Source organism: Microtus oregoni, unplaced genomic scaffold (assembly GCF_018167655.1).
Source record: "Microtus oregoni isolate MIOR12 unplaced genomic scaffold, Mior012 000008F_ref0000371, whole genome shotgun sequence".
Taxonomy (NCBI): domain Eukaryota; kingdom Metazoa; phylum Chordata; class Mammalia; order Rodentia; family Cricetidae; genus Microtus; species Microtus oregoni.
This window is the reverse complement of record NW_024543067.1, coordinates 55,240,020-55,259,836: the sequence shown is the minus strand read 5'-3', so window position 1 is coordinate 55,259,836 and position 19,817 is coordinate 55,240,020. Positions and strand designations below refer to the sequence as shown.

The following is a 19,817-nucleotide window of genomic DNA, read 5'->3' as shown; positions in this document are numbered from 1 at the left end:
CTAAGACACTTTATCACTTATATTTCATTATAAAACATAAGGAAATACAAAATAAATATGTGTCTTCAAACAACGAAGAACGTGGTAAACTGATGTAATGTACATTTCATTTTAAAATGCCTTGGAAGCTATAGATGTCAATTTATCTTGAGATATAAGTTGTTGAGGCAAATCTGACCTATCAAATTGTGATTCAAACATTGTTAAGCAAATATTTAGACATTTTTTATTTATTTTCCAGACTGAGATTTCTCTTAAGAAATATGTTCCTCAAGGCTGATTTCACATCCTTATTCCTCAGGCTGTAGATTAGTGGGTTGAGTGTGGGTGTCACAAGATTGTTTAAAATTTGAATTATTGCACCAAGCAATGGACTAGGACTGGGCTGTAGGTAGATGATGATGACAGGTCCATAAGCACAGATGATGGCAGTGAGGTGGGCACTGCAGGTGGAAAACGCTCTCTGCCTCCCTTCTGTTGAGCGGATTTTTGAGATGGAGATCCCAATTCGAGTGTAGGACACAAGTATTAGGAAAAAGCAAATAAGAGATAAAAGACCAACATTTGTAAAACCTACCTGCTGTGCTAGAGAAGGATCCTCACAGGCCAGCCGTAACACGGCAGGCATGTCACAGAAGTAATAATCCACCTCACTGGGTCCACAGTAGGGCAACTGGAAAGTGAGGGAAGTTAAGATAATGGCGTGCACACAGCCACTCATCCAGGTCCCTGTGGCCAAGGCACAGCACACTCTGTGGTTCATGATGACTGTGTATCTCAGAGGAAAGCATATGGCAACAAAGCGGTCATAGGCCATCACTGTGTACAGGAAGCACTCTGTGCAACCCAGACAGTGATAGAAGAAGAGTTGTACAACACAGCCCTGGAAAGAGATTCCTCGACCCTGTCCTGAAAGATATGACAACATCTTTGGAGCTGTAGTGGAACAGAAACCCAAGTCAAAGATGGAGAGGTTTCCCAAGAAGAAGTACATGGGAGTGTGGAGTTGCTGGGAGGATATGACCGCAGTAAGGATGAGGAAGTTTCCTAGGAGGGCAAAGGCATACAGGGCTGAGAACAGGAGGAGCAGGACCTTCTCCAGGCCTTCTGTCTCAGGGATGCCCAGCAAGGTGAATTCTGTCACCATAGTGTGGTTTGTCATGTTTATAGAAGAATCAAATCCTGGGAAATTGTGGGAGTTAAAAAGACAGTGGTATTTACCGAGATATGTTCTAGACAGAACTGGCTCTCCCAATGATGGGATATATTCTGTCAGCTAGGCACCAAATTGCAGATTGTGTTTCTAACGATGTCACTCAAAAGGTAACTCTTAGAGCAATTGCAGATGGTGTCTTAACAATCTCATCAAGAAAGTAGCTTCCAATGTTGGTCCCTTCTCTTCTTATATTCATATAAATGATCCTATTCCACCATTACAGATGTTCATGATAATTCCAAAATGAAGAAAGCGCCCTATAATTGCTCTTGTAGGGACGATAGTAAAAAGGAAGGGGTAGAAGAGTGACAAAAAAAGAGTGTGGAGTTAGCAAAATCAAGATGCATTATGCATAGCTTTAAATTTTTCCAAGAAAATTTTAGTTAATGAAAAGTTATGCTTTCAATCACATTGCACACTGCATACAGGATCTAGGACCAAGAGTAATGTATTTATAAAAAAAATTACAACAAAAAGAATATACTTCATGATTTTAAACTTGAAGTCTGAATATTACTGAATCCAGAAGCTGAATGAATGCACTACATTTCTCTTACACAGAAGTATGAATGCTTGCTTACTCATCTTGAGAAAACAGAGGATTTGTGATTTTACATGGTATAATTCTAAGGATTGTATGAAGAAAAGGTTAGAATAATATAGTGACTAAAGTCTCCGTAGGTCTAGCTTCTTATATAATAGTGAAACTTTGCCTCGTTCTCTTTCTTAGATACATACTATACATTGTACAAGTACATACATGAACACAGACACACACACAAACAGACACATGCACAGAGACACATGCACATACACACACTTTAGTCCAAACCTCACATTTCATATTGTGTTCCATTGTTAAAGGATATTTGTTAACATATGTCACAAGAGGTAAACTAAGTAGGTGCAGTTCAAAAATGTCACCTAATAACTGTATTATTGTCCAAGTGTATGGAAGGAAAGATCAGAGTGCAGAGAGTGAAGTCACAGATATTTTAAATGGTATAAAGTTCTACTGCTTTTCACCAAGAAAGCTGCATCTAGTTTTATAGGTTCATCTCTGAACATAAGCATGTATCATCATCTGCCAACTCACTTTAACTCTCTTCAAGACTGTTGAATCATAAGAAACAACAAAGAAAAACTGCCTAAAGAAAGGCCTTGGCATTCCATGTAGAACAAAGAAGCTACTGTTGCCACTACCTCAGGTTGCAAAGTCTAACTCTGGAACCATATTTGAGTTAAACAGAAGGGGTGGGCATAGAAAACACTCCTTTCCAGTTGTTATATTTTGAAATTTTCTTACATATTTTTATATATTTTTTCAGTTTTCCAGTACAGTATTATCCTTAAATTACAGATTAGCAGCCAGACAGTGGTGGCGCACGCCTTTAATCCCAGCACTCGGGAGGCAGAGGCAGGCGGATCTTTGTGAGTTCGAGGCCAGCCTGTTCTACAGAGCTAGTTCCTGGACAGGCTCCAAAGCTACAGAGAAACCCTCTCTCAAAAAACCAAAAAAAAAAATTTACAGATTAGCTCATAAAATCTATTGCCTATAAATCTGCCCTCTTCTCCCATATTATATCCCTAGTGACTGAGAGACTGAGCACTCTGCTAAAGGTGAAGGAGACATTGAGCACTTACTAAGCCAATAGAAAGCCTAATATGATGGATGTTGTTATTGAGTGTTGTTTCCCTCTGTACCTGCAGCAGAAGAAAGGAGTCTCACCATCCTTCAGTCTGTAAATTGGAATTAATAATTATTCCTCCTCATTTTTTCAGCTTCTAGCAGAATACTGCACATCTAAGTGTGCTGCAGCTCCCTGGCAGCAATTTCCTGTTTGTTTCCAGGAAGTGCAATAATTCACAACACAAGAAATTTTAAATAATTGTGATCTTCCTTTGGGTATTAGTCCCAAGAGGAAGGAGTCTTTTTTTTTTTTTTTTTTTTTTTTTGGACTTGTGGAAACTGGATTCTGGAGCTCCTAGAGGGACTTGTATGCAGCTAGCTCTGCTGGGCTGAGAGTCTTTTCTTACCTCTGCTTGTTTATTTATTAATGTAACCTTGGGAACAAGGTAGCATAAGTCATATACACTTCAGATTCCTTGGGAAAATGAACTTGAAGGTTTTATTTGCTTTTACTTTTGGAATTTTTTTTGTTTTCACATTACTTTTGGAATTTTTATGAAACTAATGAAAAACCTTGGAAATTATGTGTACTGAGGGACTTAATCAACCACCTCTCTACTGGCTTCCTAACCCTGGCTGCTAAAATTTAATATATTTCAGTCCCTTTCTCAGAACTTGAATGAATTAAGTTGTAATCATGTTTCTGTATAATTTTTATATTTCTATTTAATTTCTACGTAATATGCATATTCTATATATATTTATATAATTCTGTACATATTTATATATGTGTTTCTATAAAGGTTGATGTTAATTGAAAGAGAATGTTTTATTCTACTTATTTTCAGTAGCATCTCAGCTTATGTGCTTATTCTATTGGCAAAAAAAAAAATTACATAGCAAGTAGTTGCCAGGCAACCACAGGACATTTTCCTGAAACAGCTAGCAAGCTATTTCACAGCAGGCCTCCATATTGGCATCATTTCATAAAAGAACATAAATACATTATCAAATAAGTATTTCTCACACAGCCAAACATGCATTATCTCATCTACCTCCTCCATTAAATTATGTCTGGGCAGGATATTTACTCTATCATGGTAAATGAACTACAAAATAATCACAAGACTGTAAAATGTGCCAGTAGTAGCATGCCAATTTCATTAAACTATAAATGTATTCATTACAATTATGAATATTCCTATTTTTAGAAAAGATATTAAGAGGTAAATATGAAGTATACTCTAGTTATATCTTAAAGAAGTGTAAGTTCTGAATATCTTCCTCTACAGTTCCACATTGACCTTAATATGATGTTTACAAGTCTTAACTGGGTAATGCATGGTTCACTGTTTCAACTGTCTTAAAAATCAGGTCTGGTAAAAACTAAGTCTTCAGAGCCTATTTTAACCCCACACATTTTCAAGCAAATTTTACAGGTCACTCCTACTGTCTGGGCCAAGACCAATTTGCAAAGGGCCCTCCAGACAACACCAATACCCCCAGTGTAGTAATAAGGGCGGCGGGGCTGCATTCCCAGCACCCCGGCCGCCTGCTCGGCTTATGCCCGAAATAACAACACACAAACTGTATTCATTTAATCACTGCTTGGCCCATTTCTATCTAGCCTCTTCTAGGCTAATTCTCACATATTAATTTAGCCCATTTCTAATCGTCTGTGTAGCGCCCCTAGGTGCACTTACCGGGAAGATTCTAGCCTATGTCCATCCTGGGTCGGAGCTTCATTGCGTGCGTCTGCCTGGGAGCTGGGAGCATGGCGTCTCTCTGAGGTGTCTGCTCCCGAGAGGAGAGCTGTGGAGTCTGAGCTCACTTCCTCTTCCTCCCAGCGTTCTGTTCTGTTTACTCCTCCCACCTATCTTCTAATCAATAAAATGGGCCAAGGCAGTTCCTTTATTAGCCAATGACCTTCCTCCATCACCCCAGCTCCTGGGACTTCACCATTGGTACCAATGTTCCTGGCTCAAAAGGACACATACCAACTAAAATCTGCTTTTAAAAGTGCATACCTGTTCTCCTTATTCACCAGTGCCACTCCTGTACAACCCAGGCACTTCTCTGTCCCATTCTTTCTGACAGTTAATGACCCCTCCCATGGCTAGTCCCATTCATAGGGCCAATAATATCAGTACATTTTTTTCTCCTAGTCACTTGCCTTCTCATCTTCCACAAGGAACAGATGCCTGAGGTCTCCAGAAAGATAGTAAACCAGATGCTTCTCCAGCTGCACCTCTTGCTGAGTGTGAGCAAATCAACTCACAACTCTTCCTTCTCCCATGTCACCCCATACCTGCAGGAAGTAGCTAGACTTGAGCTGGTGACCCCTTTATCCAAGGAGTCTGGATTGTTTTATTGTGTCACCGCAGCCCCTGAAATTGATTTTGAAATGTTTGAGTGGAAAGCTCCATTTCAAGCCCCCTCCCCTGGGAATTACCTTAGTCCAAACTCCACCTTCGAGAAAGCCTGTCAAATGGTGGTGACCCTTCCCCAGAGAGGGTCAAGACCATTCTCACAAGCTATTTAAACTGCCCTCCAGAGAATAAACATGAGGCCTCTTCAGTTTTTCTTCCCACTCTCTGTGGTTTCCTGGTCTTTCTCCCTGGGGAGCCTGAAGGACTTCCTGGGAGCGCTGGCATCCACTTTATCCTGGCCTTTTCTAATTCAGTTTGATTTGGTCTGATTTGGATTTTTATGTCAGAGGAGAGGTTTGTTGGGCCAGAAAACATTTACAATCCCCTGTTCTGTAAGATAGTCAGGATCTAGGAAACACAAGTACAAAAAAAATGAATATGATTAAAAAAAAGAGAAAAAATGAATATGAGTACTTGCCAAGCGTAAAGTGAACTCTATACAATTCTGTTCTGGTTTTATGGTGTGTGTGTGTGCTCATGCATGCATGTATGCATGTGTGCATTTACTTTATTACAATTTGATGGGGTTTTTGGACTATATACAGGCAATAAATCAATGTCTAGACCATTTGCATTTGACAAATTCAGAGAAAATACTTCATATCTATCTTATCTTGGTGAGTCCAAAGATATATACCTAATTTACTTTCTATTGTAACTTGCCTTCTGTATCTGGTAAACTATAACTATAGCTATCTTATCTTCAACTCCCTCAGAGACACAAAAAGGAAATAAGATTAGATGAGTAAGCAGGGATGTGAGTAATGACAGAAATAGCTGGCTGCTATGACAGTCACCCAAAGTTCCTCTGCAATGTTGTGACATTCTTCTTTGGCCTACAGACCCAGTATATTAGACAGACATTGATATCCTGCTTGTCTAATTAGGACAGCATAATGTCAATAGTCAAGGCAGGGGCATTTTCCTGCCCAGTGGCTTACTTTTGTCACAAAGAAAGTAAACTCCATGTGGAGTTTGGTCGATGCCCATTATCTTCTCTGAGGTAGATTGGAGCTGCCAGGAGCAGACATGTCTCATTGTCATTAAAAAAAAAAAAACCTAGATTATTAAAACATCCTACTGCTTTATTTTTTTTAATATTTTTTTATTTATTATGTATACAATATTCTGTCTGTATGCCTGAAGGCCAGAAGAGGGCGCTAGACCTCTTTACAGATAGTTGTGAGCCACCATGTGGTTGCTGGGAATTGAACTCAAGACCTTAGGAAGAGCAGGCAATGCTCTTAACCACTGAGCCATCTCTCCAGCCTGGGTGATGGTGGCGCACGCCTTTAATCCCAGCACTCGGGAGGCAGAGGCAGACGGATCTCTGTGAGTTCGAGACCAGCCTGGTCTACAAGAGCTAGTTCCAGGACAGGCTCCAAAGCCACAGAGAAACCCTGTCTCGAAAAAACCAAAAAAAAAAAAAAAAAAAAAAAAAAAAAAAAAAAATCCTAAATGCCATATTCTGTAGATCTCTGAAGTGTCTGAAGATGACCTATCTATCTAAATTATATCTTTGTTTGACCTTGAAAACATACCGAATATGGCTTAAACTTCAATTGTACTAGGTGATTAACTGCTAACCTATATTTCTTTATTATCCTAAACAGTTGGTAATAATAATTTGGAATGACTTGAAATTTGCATTACATTGTTAAATGAACTATATAGGTACAATAGCTTGAACAAGATTAGAAACATATGTACAATGTGCTTTAACAAAATTAATCTCAAATTTGTTTCAATGTACAAAATTTGTATATAATATATAAAAGTAAAACCAATGTAAAACATTTAGAGCTAATAGTTGCTTTCATAAAGTAATTCAATAATCTACCTTTTCATTTTATCATATCTATATCCTCCCTTTTTATTTTCAAAGTAGATTCAATAATCTACCTTTCTATCTTACCATTATTTATATCCCCTTTTTTCTTTTTCTTTCTTTTTTTCCTTTTCTTTCTCTCTCTCTCTCTCTCTCTCTTTCTTTCTTTCTTTCTTTCTTTCTTTCCTTCATGGTTTTTCTAGACAGGGTTTCTCAGTAGCTGTGGAGCCTGTCCTGGAACACACTGTGTAGAACAGGCTGACCTTGACTCACAGAGATCTGTCTGCTTCTTCCTCCAGAGTGCTGGCATTAAAGCTCTGTGCCATCACCACCTGGTCTTTTATTATTATTATCATTATTATTATTCAAAACAAGAACCTTGAATCTAATTCCTTTTTTTTTTTTTTGCTTTTATCCCCCTGACCATTGTCCATAACAACATGAAAGCAACACATTAAACAAAGACAAAGATCCATAATCCATTTTTTAGGGGAAGGTAGGCATAGTTTTCTAGGCTACTTACTGCTGATTGGGGACATAATCTTATGGGAACCCAAAGAAAAATTAGGATTATGGCTAAATGCTAATGAAAGTATTCGGTGAGGCTGAATCACTTCAGCCAACAGTCTTGAAGCTGTTCTGGATGTAGAACTTAGAGGAAATTACAACAAATGTACTCTGAAATGTTGGATCATCTGGGTTGTTTTTTCCCATTGAAGATTATTTACAGGGGTCTTCTTTGATCAAACCTTATTTTTCTTAACTCAGAATGAATCCACAGCCACTCAAACCTTATTTTTCTTTACCAAGAACGAATCCACAGAAACTCATTTCCTGTGGAAACAAAAGCAAAACTTCTTTTCTAAAGTAACATATTTTTTGTCTTAAATTTTGAAGTCAAGTCATTTTGATCAAACCTTATTCTTCTTAATCAAGAATGAATTCACAGACTCTCATTTCCTATGGAAACAACAACAAAACTTTTCTAAAATAATATATCTTTTGACTTAAATTTTGTAGTCAAGGCATTTTGATCAAACTTTATTTTTCTTAATCAGAATGGATCCACAGCCTCTCAATTCCTGTAGAAACAAAAGCAAAACCTCCTTTCCAAAGTACCATATCTTTTGAATTAAATTTTGAAGTCAAGGCATTTCGAAAGTATATAAATAGAATTAATCCAGCAACATTTATAATCAAAAGTCGTTTAGCAGCTCTTGGTCCTTTTTCGGCAGTCAAATAATTCAAAGAAAACACAATAACATACACCATCCAGATTATCTGTGCATTTCCCATCTTTACGTGAAAGCTAATCTGGGACAGATGGAAGCTGGGAGCATTAGTTTTTCTCCTGAACCCAGGTACCTAGGTTTGGGTTCTGATTCTTACAACTGTAACTCCAATCCCAGCCCTGGACTGGGCTGGTGGCTAAAAAGCCTCAGATAAATGGCTTTTCTGTAAATTCATGCCACAAAAAGTTGGGTTGCAAATAAAGCACGGTTAATAAAAGGTCAGGGTCAGAAACAGAGGTTTACCCTGAAGATCAAGAAAGTAAAACACCACGAGGGGTGCACCCACACACTAAGACAATGGGGATGTTCTATTGGGATCTCACCAAGGCCAGCTGGCCTAGGTCTGAAAAAGCATGGGATAAATCCGGACTAGCTGAACATAGCGGACAATGAGGAATACTGAGAATTCAAGAACAATTGCAGTGGGTTTTTGATCCTACTGCACGTACTGGCTTTGTGGGAGCCTAGGCAGTTTGAATGCTCACCTTACGAGACCTGGATAGAGGTGGGCAGTCCTTGGGCTTCCCACAGGTCAGGGAACCCTGATTGCTCTTCGAGCAGATGAGGGGGGGGGGACTTGATCGGGGGAGGGGGAGGGAAATGGGAAGCGGTTGTGGGGACGAGGCAGAAATCCTTAATAAATAAATAAATTAAAAAAAAAAAGAAAGTAAAACAGCTTTGTCTACTTCCCATAGCCAGGAGGAAAATTATGTGTTTTTCTTTGGGTTCACCTTCTTATTTAGCTTCTTTAGGATCACCAATTATAGACTCCGTGACCTTTATTTATGGCTAGAATCCAATTATGAGTGAGTATATCCCATGTTCATCTTTTTGGGTCTGGGTTACCTCACTCAGGATAGTGTTTTCTATTTCCATCCATTTGCATGCAAAATTCAAGAAGTCAGGTTTTTTTTTTTTCCGCAGCGTAGTACTCTAATGTGTATATATTCCACATTTTCTTCATCCATTCTTCCATTGAAGGACATCTCGGTTGTTTCCAGGTTCTGCCTATTACAAATAATACTGCTATGAACATAGTTGAACAAATGCCCTTGTCATATGATAGGGCATCTCTTGGGTATATTTCCAAGAGTGGTATTGCTGGTTCTAGGGGTAGGTTGATCCCAAATTTCCTGAGAAACCGCCACACTGCTTTCCAAAGTGGTTGCACAAGTTTGCATTCCCACCAGCAATGGATGAGTGTACCCTTGGGATCTTGGGAGTGGGGTGAGGTGGGATGGGGGTAAGGGGAGATGGGGAGAGAAAAATGAGAAGGGGAGGATTGGGGAACTTGGGGAAACAGGATGATTGGGATAAAGGAAGGTTGGATAGGGGAGCAGGGAAGCACAATTCTTCGTTAAGGGAGCCACCTTAGGGTTGGCAAGAGACTTGAACCTAGAGTGGCTACCAGGAGCCCAAGGCGATGTCCCCAGTTAGTTCCTTGGGCAGCTGAGGATAGGGAACCTGAAATGACCCTATCCTATAGCAATACTGATGAATATCTTGCATATCACTATAGAACCTTCATCTGGTGATGGATGGAGATAGAGACAGAGACCCACATTGGAGCACCGGACTGAGCTCCCAAGGTCCCAATGAGGAGCAGAAGGAGGGAGAACATGAGCAAGGAAGTCAGGACCACGAGGGGTGCACCCAACCACTGAGACAGTGGGGCGGATCTATTGGGAGCTCACCAAGGCCAGCTGGACTGTGACTGAAAAAGCATGGGATAAAACTGGACTCTCTGAACATGGCGAACAATGAGGGCTGATGAGAAGCTAAGGACAATGGCACGGGGTTTTGTTCCTACTTCATGTTCTGGCTTTGTGGGAGCCTAGCCAGTTTGGATGTTCACCTTCCTAGACATGGACAGAAGGGGGAGGACCGTGGACTTTCCACAGGGCAGGGAACCCAGACTGCTCTTTGGACTGGAGAGGGAGGGGGAGAGGAGGGGGGAGAGGAGGAGAAGGGTGGGAGGAGGGGGAGGGAAATGGGAGGCTGGGAGGAGGGGGAAACTTTTTTTTTCTTTTTCTCAATAAAAAATTAAAAAAAAAAAAAAAAGAAAGTAAAACAGCCAGTCACTTGCTCTTACTTAGATCTCAGTCTGAAATGGCAATCCTGCCTCCTGGAATCTCAAAATAAGATTGTGAGGTGAGAGCTGTTTCATCCTGTTTTATAATTCTCTCTAGGGGCTGGGATTAAAGGTGTGTACCACCCCAATGTGATTAAAGACACTCAACACCCGGTTTCTGTGGCAACTAGTGTGGCTACTGAGATTAAAAATGTGTGTCATTGTGGCTACTGGGTTTAAAGGTGTGTGTTACTACAGCCTGGACTGTAAGGCTGACTAGCAGAACTGTTTTACCCTCAGATCTTCAGGCAGTCTTTATTTATTATACTACAATTGAAATGCTACTACTATTACTGGGGTGGAAGAGCTGAACCAGAAAGTATGGGTCTAAGAAACATGATCTTCCCCTCACCTGAGATGGGTGGTGGCCCAGACTGAGACCTGCACAGTTATCATCCAGACCTACATCATGGACCTTGGGTTAGTCCACACTAATATCTACCCCTTCTTTGGCCTGCTGGAGTACCTGAATGCTCTGGTCCTGAGGAAGGATGGACATTAACTGCAGGATTTTATGACTCATGGCAACAGCAGGATACCCAAGAGGAATTATGGTATCAGAGGCCTTGAACCAGACCGAAGACTCACTGCAATGAATATCTTGCAGATAGCGCCGATTGGAGAAAATGGTGTGAGAAAGACACCAGGTGGCTTTTTTGTTGTTTGTTTGTTTTTTTTTTTTTTGTTTGGGAGACCATGCTGAATCAGTGAGCAGCAGTTATGGAGGGACTGGAAGGTAAGTGGGATTAGGGTACATGATGTGAAATTCCCAAAGAATCAATAAAAAATTATGGTTTTTTGTTTGTTTTTGTTTTTTAAAGGCCATGTGTAACAAAAATGGCAGGATCAAATGCATAATCGGTGAGATCCCTAGATGCTGGGCATATAGCTACAGGATTTAGTGTCTGCCCTGTTGAGTTTTAGTCTTTCTTCCGTCTAATCCCTTTTGTGTTCTTCCTTCTCTTCATTTTGGAATTTGAATGTTTCTTGTGCCTCTATAAATAGCAACTTTGTCATTTTGGATTTATAAGGGCTTACTTTCTGGAGCCTAGACAGAGATCATCATCACAGCAGGGGCTTGATCTTTTGACCAATGTGGAAACTGAGTGCAGGGGGAATAAGATGGGAGAAATTAAGGGAGGGTAAACTGTGATCAGGATGTATTGTATAAAAGAAGAATCTATTTAATACTAAAAAATAGCCCAACAAAAAACAAGAAAAATATTTATAGAGAAATTAAGTGAAGTTATAATTATTAGATGGGTCTGAGACATTGAGTGAAAGGACAATGATGTCAGATTTAGAATACGTGGCCTCATACAGTAACATTATTACTCCTGGTTGGAATTTTAGGTTATGCATCTATCTTGAGGAAGTAGTTCACTGGGTAGTGTTTTAATGCTTGCACCATGTCACAAGCCTTGTCATTTTCTGTTTCTGCTCTCTGCCAATCAAGAAGTGAATACCATCTATGACATATCACTGGCACATTGTTTATTTATGATTGCATTACAGGCCCATACACACAGAATCAAGTGATGTTTCAATGTAGACTCTATAACTATAAGCTCAAACACATTCACCACCCTCCTTAATATGTGTTGTCAAGTATTGTGATCACAGATATGGAAAGACAAGTAATGCAAGTGGACCAAGAACATAGTTAAGGACAGAGATGGATGATAGGATCCTTGATGCGAGACTCAGAGAACTTTGGGTAAATTGTTACTCTTTTATTCCTATATCACCTAGTTCAGAAAATCAGTAACAGTTAAAACAGTACCCAAAGAGCTTGAGAGTGAAGTATGAAGACTTGATAATCTTGTGAGTTGTGTGACTTTTTAGTATAGATATTGGCAGACTAAAATTGTTAGTGGAACATATAGAAAAGTTATTTTCCAATACATAATGTCAGTAAGACAAAATTTAGCAGTGTTTCAAAGGGCCTGATATGAACCTACTCATCCTATGATTATAACAACAACTCTGCACTCAATGTTGAGGTTTTTATCGTGGAATCCAGAAAACTCTGACTTGGACCCTATTGCTGGCATTTCTGTAATACACCCTGGTTTAGTCCCTTGTTTCCTACATACTAAAAACTAACTAACTAACTAACTAACTAAATAAATAAATAAATAAATAAATCCTGTTAGTTTCCTGAGAAACGGCCATACTGATTTCCAAAGTGGTTGTACAAGTTTGCATTCCCACCAACAATGGATGAGTGTTCCCCTTACTCCACAATCTCTCCAGCATAAGCTATCATTGCTGTTTTTTATTTTAGCCATTCTGACAGGTGTAAGATGATATCTCAAAGTTGTTTTGATTTGCATTTCCCTGATCCACTAAGGAGGTTGAGCATGACATTAAGTGTCTTTTGGCCATTTGAATGTCTTCTGTTGAGAATTCTCTGTTCATTTCAGTATCCCATTTTTTTTAATTGGGTTAATTAGAGCTTTAATGTCTACTCTCTACCTCAGGATCCTCCAATTCCACTCTTGGGAATATACCTAAAAGATGCCCAATCATACTACAAAAGCATTTGTTCAACTATGTTCATAGCAGCCCTATTTGTAAAAGCCAGAACCTGGAAACTACCTAGATTCCCCTCAATAGAAGAATGGATAAAGAAGGTGTGGTACATATACACTGTAGAGTTTTACTCAGCGGTAAAAAAAACAATGACATCTTGAATTTTGCATGCAAATGGATGGAAATAGAAAACACTTTACTTAGTGAAATAACCCAGACCAAAAAAGATGAATATGGTATGTACTCACTTATAAGTGGTTTCTAGCCATGAACAAAGGACACTGAGCCTGTAGTTTGTGATCCTAGTGAAGCTAAATAAGAAGGTGAATCCTAAGAAAAATATACATTTATCCTTCTAGATATTGGAAGTAGACAAGATTGCCGGGCAAAAGTTGGGAATAGAGAGGTGGGTGTGGGTTGGGGGAAAGTACAGATGGGGAGAGAGAAGGGAAAAGAGGAGGATTGGTAAGAGCTTAGAGGGATGGGATGGTTGAGATGGAGGAAGGGTGGATATGGGAGCAGGGAAGAAGACATTTTAACTAAGGGAGCCATTTTAGGGTTGGCAAGAGACTTGGCTCTAGAGGGGTTCCCAGGTGTCCAAGGGAATTTCACCAGCTAGGTTCTTGGGCAGCAGAGAAGAGGGTGCCTGAACTGGCCTTCTCCCATTGACACACTGATAAATATCTTGCATATCACCATAGAACCTTCATCTGGTGATGGATGGAGATAGAGACAGAAACTCACATTGGAGCACTGGACTGAGATCCCAAGGAACAGGTGAAGAACTGAAGGAGGGAGAACATAAGCAAGGAAGTCAGGAACGTGAGGGGTGCGTCCACCTACGGAGAAGGTGGGACTGATCTGATGGGAGCTCACCAAGGGGAGCTGGACTGGGACTGAAGGAGCATGTGATCAAACCGGACTTTCTGAATGTGGCTGACAATGAGGACAGACTGAGAAGCCAATGATAATGACACCGGATTTGATTCTACTGTATGTACTGGCTTTTTGGGAGCCTAGTCTCTTTGGATGCACACCTTCCTAGACTTGGATGGAGGGGGAAAGGCCTTGGACTTCCCACAGGGCAGGGCACCCTGACTTTTTTTAGGACTGGAGAGTGAGGGGAGGAGAAGTGAGGGGAAGAGGAGGGAAAGTGGGAGGATAGGAGGAGGTGGAAATTTTAATAAATAAATAAATTAATTAATTAAAAAAATAAAAAATCCTGTTATTCATTTACCAGTATTATTTACTAGAATTATACACAGTATTTGTCTCTGACTGGCACCAGGCAAGTGTCAGATAAATTGTTTTTATCTGATAGTTAACTAGGATTATATGTAAAAAAGAGAGCAATAATATTCTTCCATCCCATTATTATTTAACATTTGACAACAATTCCTCTATCTATACTCCCATTTATCCAAACAGTCCAAAATTTTGAGATACTCAATGCATTTACAATTAGTATTTTCGTCTTTGTAGGGGCAATAAATGCTACCTAGCCCAAGAGAAACCTCACAATTTGATATATTTTTCATTTCTCTAAAAAGGATATGTCTTTCCCTAATGAAAGATTTTGACTGCTTCCTCTCATAAGTCAGGCTCACAGCTCAACAAAGTGGGTATGAGCTTTACTAAGCTTGACAGAATGTTTTGTTGACGGAAAGAAGTGAGGTGAGCCCTTCAGGAGAGCTAGTTCTTGGTAGAAGTCCAATTAATAAGTGAAATATAATTGATTATATTGGGACTTCATTATTCAGTAACTCTATTATGTGTGATCTCCGAATCCCAATCATTTTGCCTAGCACATTCTATATCATGACGATGTAAAAAGTGTTATACAGGCAATAGGAACTACACTTCACAGTCTGAATTTTCATCTTCTTACAAAGTGAGTGTAATACTCTATCACAATATAAGACAATGGAAGATATACCGAATTCTCAGTTATACAATCTCTACTGTAACTTAACTAAGGCTGTATCCTATACTGTGTTTTCAGCATTCTAAAATAGTACATCCATCTTTTATTGTGACTACAATATACCCATCAGAGAGCATGCATTTAATTATAAAAATAGACCTTGCACTGGATGATTCTTGGTAGATAAAATTTAGAGTAAATGTTCTGGGAACATGTAAAGTAGGCATAGTTACATTGTGAGGAAACAAATTTAAAGAGTTAGAAGAATAACAAATACTTGAGGAATAGTGGTGGTTATAGAGAAATCACATAACACAAAAATCGGCACAGGAGGTCTAGTTGGTAGCCACCCCTGGGAGACCTCTGTTTCTTTGAGGCCAGGCTGGTCTACATGGCTTGAACAGCCAAGGCTATACAAAAAAATCCTGTATGCCTCCCTGCACCAAAATAAAAGGAAAATCAACACTGGATCTGCTAAGAGACTTTGCCACTTATATTTTATTGTAAAAAACATGGAGATATAAAATAAGTCTATATCTTCAAATAATGAAAAAAGTGGTAAATTAATGTAATCTATATTTAATTTAAATATGACTTGGAAATTATGGATGGCAATTTATCTTATGAAGCAGGTTGCAGATTCAAAACTGTCCTTTTAAATGGTGAATCAGACTTTATTCAGCTACAAAGCTACAATTTTAGATGTTTTCATTTATTTTCAAGACTGAGACACTTCTTAAAAAATACATGTCTGAGGGCTGCTTTCACGTCCTTATTCCTCAGGCTGTAGATCCTTGGGTTGATTGTGGGTGTCACAAGGTTGTGCAAAATTTGAATAATTGCACTAAGCAATGGACTGGGACTGGGCTGTAGGTAGATGACAATGACTGGACCATAAACACAGATGATGGCAGTGAGGTGGGCACTGCAGGTGGAAAACGCTTTCTGCCTCCCTTCTTTTGAGCGGATTTTTAAGATGGAGATCCCAATTCGAGTGTAGGACACAACAATGAGAAGAAAACAAATGAGAGACAAAAGACCAACATTTGTAAAGCCTACCTTCTGTGCTAGAGAGGGGTCCTCACAAGCCAGCAGTAACACGGCAGGCATGTCACAGAAGTAATAATCCACCTCACTGGGTCCACAGTAGGGCAACTGGAAAGTGAGGGAAGTTAGGATAACAGCGTGCACACAGCCACTCATCCAGGTCCCTGTGGCCAAGGCACAGCACACTCTGTGGTTCATGATGACTGTGTATCTCAGAGGAAAGCATATGGCAACAAAGCGGTCATAGGCCATCACTGTGTACAGGAAACACAATGTACAACCCAGACAATGATAGAAAAAGTGTTGTACAACACAGCCCTGGAAAGAGATTCCTCGACCCTGTCCTGAAAGATATGACAACATCTTTGGAGCTGTAGTGGAACAGAAACCCAAGTCAAAGATGGAGAGGTTTCCCAAGAAGAAGTACATGGGAGTGTGGAGTTGCTGGGAGGATATGACCGCAGTAAGGATGAGGAAGTTTCCTAGGAGGGCACAGGCATACAGGGCTGAGAACAGGAGGAGCAGGACCTTCTCCAGGCCTTCTGTCTCAGGGATGCCCAGCAAGGTGAATTCTGTCACCATAGTGTGGTTTCTCATGTTTATGGAAGAATCAAATCCTGTGAATCTGTGGTAAGAAATTCTTGGTAAAATTTATTATGTGTTAGATGATTTTAAATTACCATTGTAGGAGTTAAAAAGACAGTGGTATTTACAGAGATATGCTCCAGATAGAATTCCTTTCATGATGATGGGGTATATTTTGTCAGTTAGGCAACAAATTGTTGTTGGTGTTTCTAACAAAGTCACTCAAAATATAACTTTTACAGCAATTGCAGATTGTGTCTTAACAATCTCACCCAGAAAGTGGCTTCCAATGTTGGTCTCTTCTTATAGTCATATAAATGAGCCTATTCCACCATTCCAGATGCTCATGATAATTCCAAAATGAAGAAAAACTCTCGAGAATTGCTCTAGTAGGGATGATAGCAGAAAGGCAGGGCTCGAAGAGGGACATAAAAGAGTGGAGAGTGAGCACAACCAGGATGCATTAGACATAGTTTTGAAATTTTCCCAAAAAAAATTTAATTTATAAAAAGTTATGCTTCCAGTTACATTGCACCCAGGTTCTGGATGCAGTGGTAATGAGAATTAGAACCTACAGTATTTATGACAAAATTACAACAAAAAGAATCTACTTCATGATTTTAAACTTGAAGTCTGAACATTATTGAATCTGAAGCTGAATGAATGTACTCAATTTTTCTTACACAGAAGTATAATTTTGCTTATTCTTCTTATGGAAACTGAGGATTTGTGATTTTACATGGTATATTTGTAAGGATCATATGAAGAAATGTTTAGAATAGCATAGTGACTGAAGTCTCAATAAGTGCTTCTTGTATAATAGTGGAACTTTACTGCATTCTCTTTCTTAGACACATAATATACATCTTACAGGTACACATATGAAAACAAACATACACACAGACACATGCACAGAGACACATGCACATAAACACACTTTAGTCCAAGCCTCACAATTCATATTGTGTTCCATTGTTAAAAGATATTTGTTAACATTTGTCACAAGAAGTAAACTAAGTAGGTGGAATTCAAAAACTTCACCAAAAATGTTTGTTATTGCCCTACTGTATGGAAGGAAAGATCATAGAGCAGACAGTGAAGTCACAGATGTTTTAAATGGTATGAAGTTCTGCTGCTTTTCACCAAGAAAGGTGCATCCAGTTTCATAGGTTCATCTCTGAATGTAAGAATGTATCATTGTCTGTCAACTTCCTTTAACTCTCTCTTCATGATTGTTGAATCATGAGGAACAACAAAGAAAAACTGCCTAAAGAAAGGCCTTGGCATTCCATGTAGAACAAAGAAGGTACTGTTGCCACTACCTCAGGCTGCAAAGTCTAATTCTAGAACCATATTTGTGTGAAAAAGAAGGTGTGGGCATAGAAAACACTCCTTTCCAGTTGTTATATTTTGAAATTTTCTGACATATTTATATATATTTTTTCAGTTTTCCAGTACAGTATTATCCTTAAATTACAGATTAGATCATAATTTCTATTGCCTATAAATCTGCCCTCTTTCCCCCATATTATATCCCTAGTGACTGAGAGAATGAGCAATTTGCTATAGAAGACATTGAACACTTTCTAAGCCAATAGAAAGCCTAATATGATGGATGGTGTTATTGAGTGTTGTTTCCCTCTGTACCTGCAGCAGAAGAAAAGAGTCTCACCATCCTTCAGTCTGTAAATTGGAATTGATAATTATTCCTCCTCATTTATTCAGTTTCTAGCAGAATGCTGTACATCTAAGTGTGCTGCAGCTCCCTGGCAGCAATTTCTTGTTTGGTCCTAAGAACTGCAATAATTCACAACACAAGAGATTTGAAATAATTGTGTTCTTCCTTTGGGTATTAATCCCAAGAGGCAGGAGTCTTATTGACAAAGCATCTCATTAACTCCGTGTTTTAATTGTGTTGTGATTGGGGGCAGTATTTCAATATCTTTTGTGAAAACTATCATTAGCTAATAATATTCAAGAATGTTCACTTGAAACCTCATATTTTTCTCATATACCTAATTTGTGACCAAAGATTTTAAAAGATAGTAATTCTTAAATCTTATTTGTTACATTCTGACCTATATGGTGATGTACTGTTCTTGGAAGGTGTGAGAAGACCTGTCAGAAAATGTTCTCTTAGCTGGGATCTGCTGTATGAATCAACAGATAGTGTAGAGAAGGGCAAAACAATTTCCCAGCAGAGGTATTGGTATTTACAATATGCATGGTGGAATGAAACTAAACATCTTTAAAGAATTTAGAGCTGGGCCTGAATACAGTCTCTGTAGGTAGAAGGTTTTGTCCTGAAAGCTGCTCCCAAGTAGCCACACAGAGGCTTGATCTCAATTATAAATGCTTGGCCAATAGCTCAGGCTTTTTATTAGTTCACTCTTACATTTCTAATGAACCCAAATATTTTATCAACCCTTTGGTGCATGCCTTGGTATCTTTTCACTCTGTAGCATGGTCATCTTCCTTCTCTCTGTGTCAGCTTGCTACTTTTCTGTCTCTGCTTTTTTTCCCCAGCAATCTGTTTATTTCTCCCCCAACCTTATCATGTCCAGCTGTTGGTCAGTCAGCTTCTCTATGAAACCAATCATAGTGACATATATTCACACAGTGTAATGAAATATTTCATAAGACTCTACTGTCAGTTTCTTGGAAATCTGAGAGAGTAGAATCCCACATGTAGACTCTCCTGAATGATAGTGTATATTCAAGTTTGGCTGTGAAATAGTCCTTCTGTACATTGAGAGTATGTATTACTCTTATTGTTTCATAAAATGTGACAGGATGGTAGCCAGGCAGGTAGTATAGATAGGACAGCCAGACACAGAGGACTCTGGGAGGAAGATAGGTAGAATCAGGAGATACCAGCAAGTCACTGAATGAGCAGGACATGCAGAAAATGAAGTAACAAGCCACGAGCCACATGGCACAGTATAAATAAGAAATATGAATTAATTTAAGTGTAAGAGTTAGTCAGTAGGCCGGGCGGTGGTGGCGCACGCCTTTAATCCCAGCACTCGGGAGGCAGAGGCAGGCGGATCTCTGTGAGTTCGAGACCAGCCTGGTCTACAAGAGCTAGTTCCAGGACAGGCTCCAAAACCACAGAGAAACCCTGTCTCGAAAAACCAAAAAAAAAAAAGAGTTAGTCAGTAAAAAGCCTGAGCTATCAATCAACCAAGTATTCATAAGCT

At 39.3% G+C, this 19,817-nt stretch overlaps 2 protein-coding genes across 2 annotated transcripts; both read right to left on the bottom strand.

Moving 5' to 3' along the window:
- Nucleotides 1–226: 226 nt before the first annotated feature.
- LOC121451828 (putative olfactory receptor 10D4) lies at nt 227–1,165 on the bottom strand. Its single transcript, XM_041657595.1, has one exon. The coding sequence runs from the start codon at nt 1,160–1,162 to the stop codon at nt 227–229; it is 936 nt and encodes a 311-aa protein (XP_041513529.1). The 5' UTR covers nt 1,163–1,165.
- A 14,528-nt stretch (nt 1,166–15,693) lies between these two features.
- On the bottom strand, nt 15,694–16,632 carry LOC121451827 (putative olfactory receptor 10D4). The gene has a single exon (XM_041657594.1). The coding sequence runs from the start codon at nt 16,627–16,629 to the stop codon at nt 15,694–15,696; it is 936 nt and encodes a 311-aa protein (XP_041513528.1). The 5' UTR covers nt 16,630–16,632.
- Nucleotides 16,633–19,817: the final 3,185 nt, after the last annotated feature.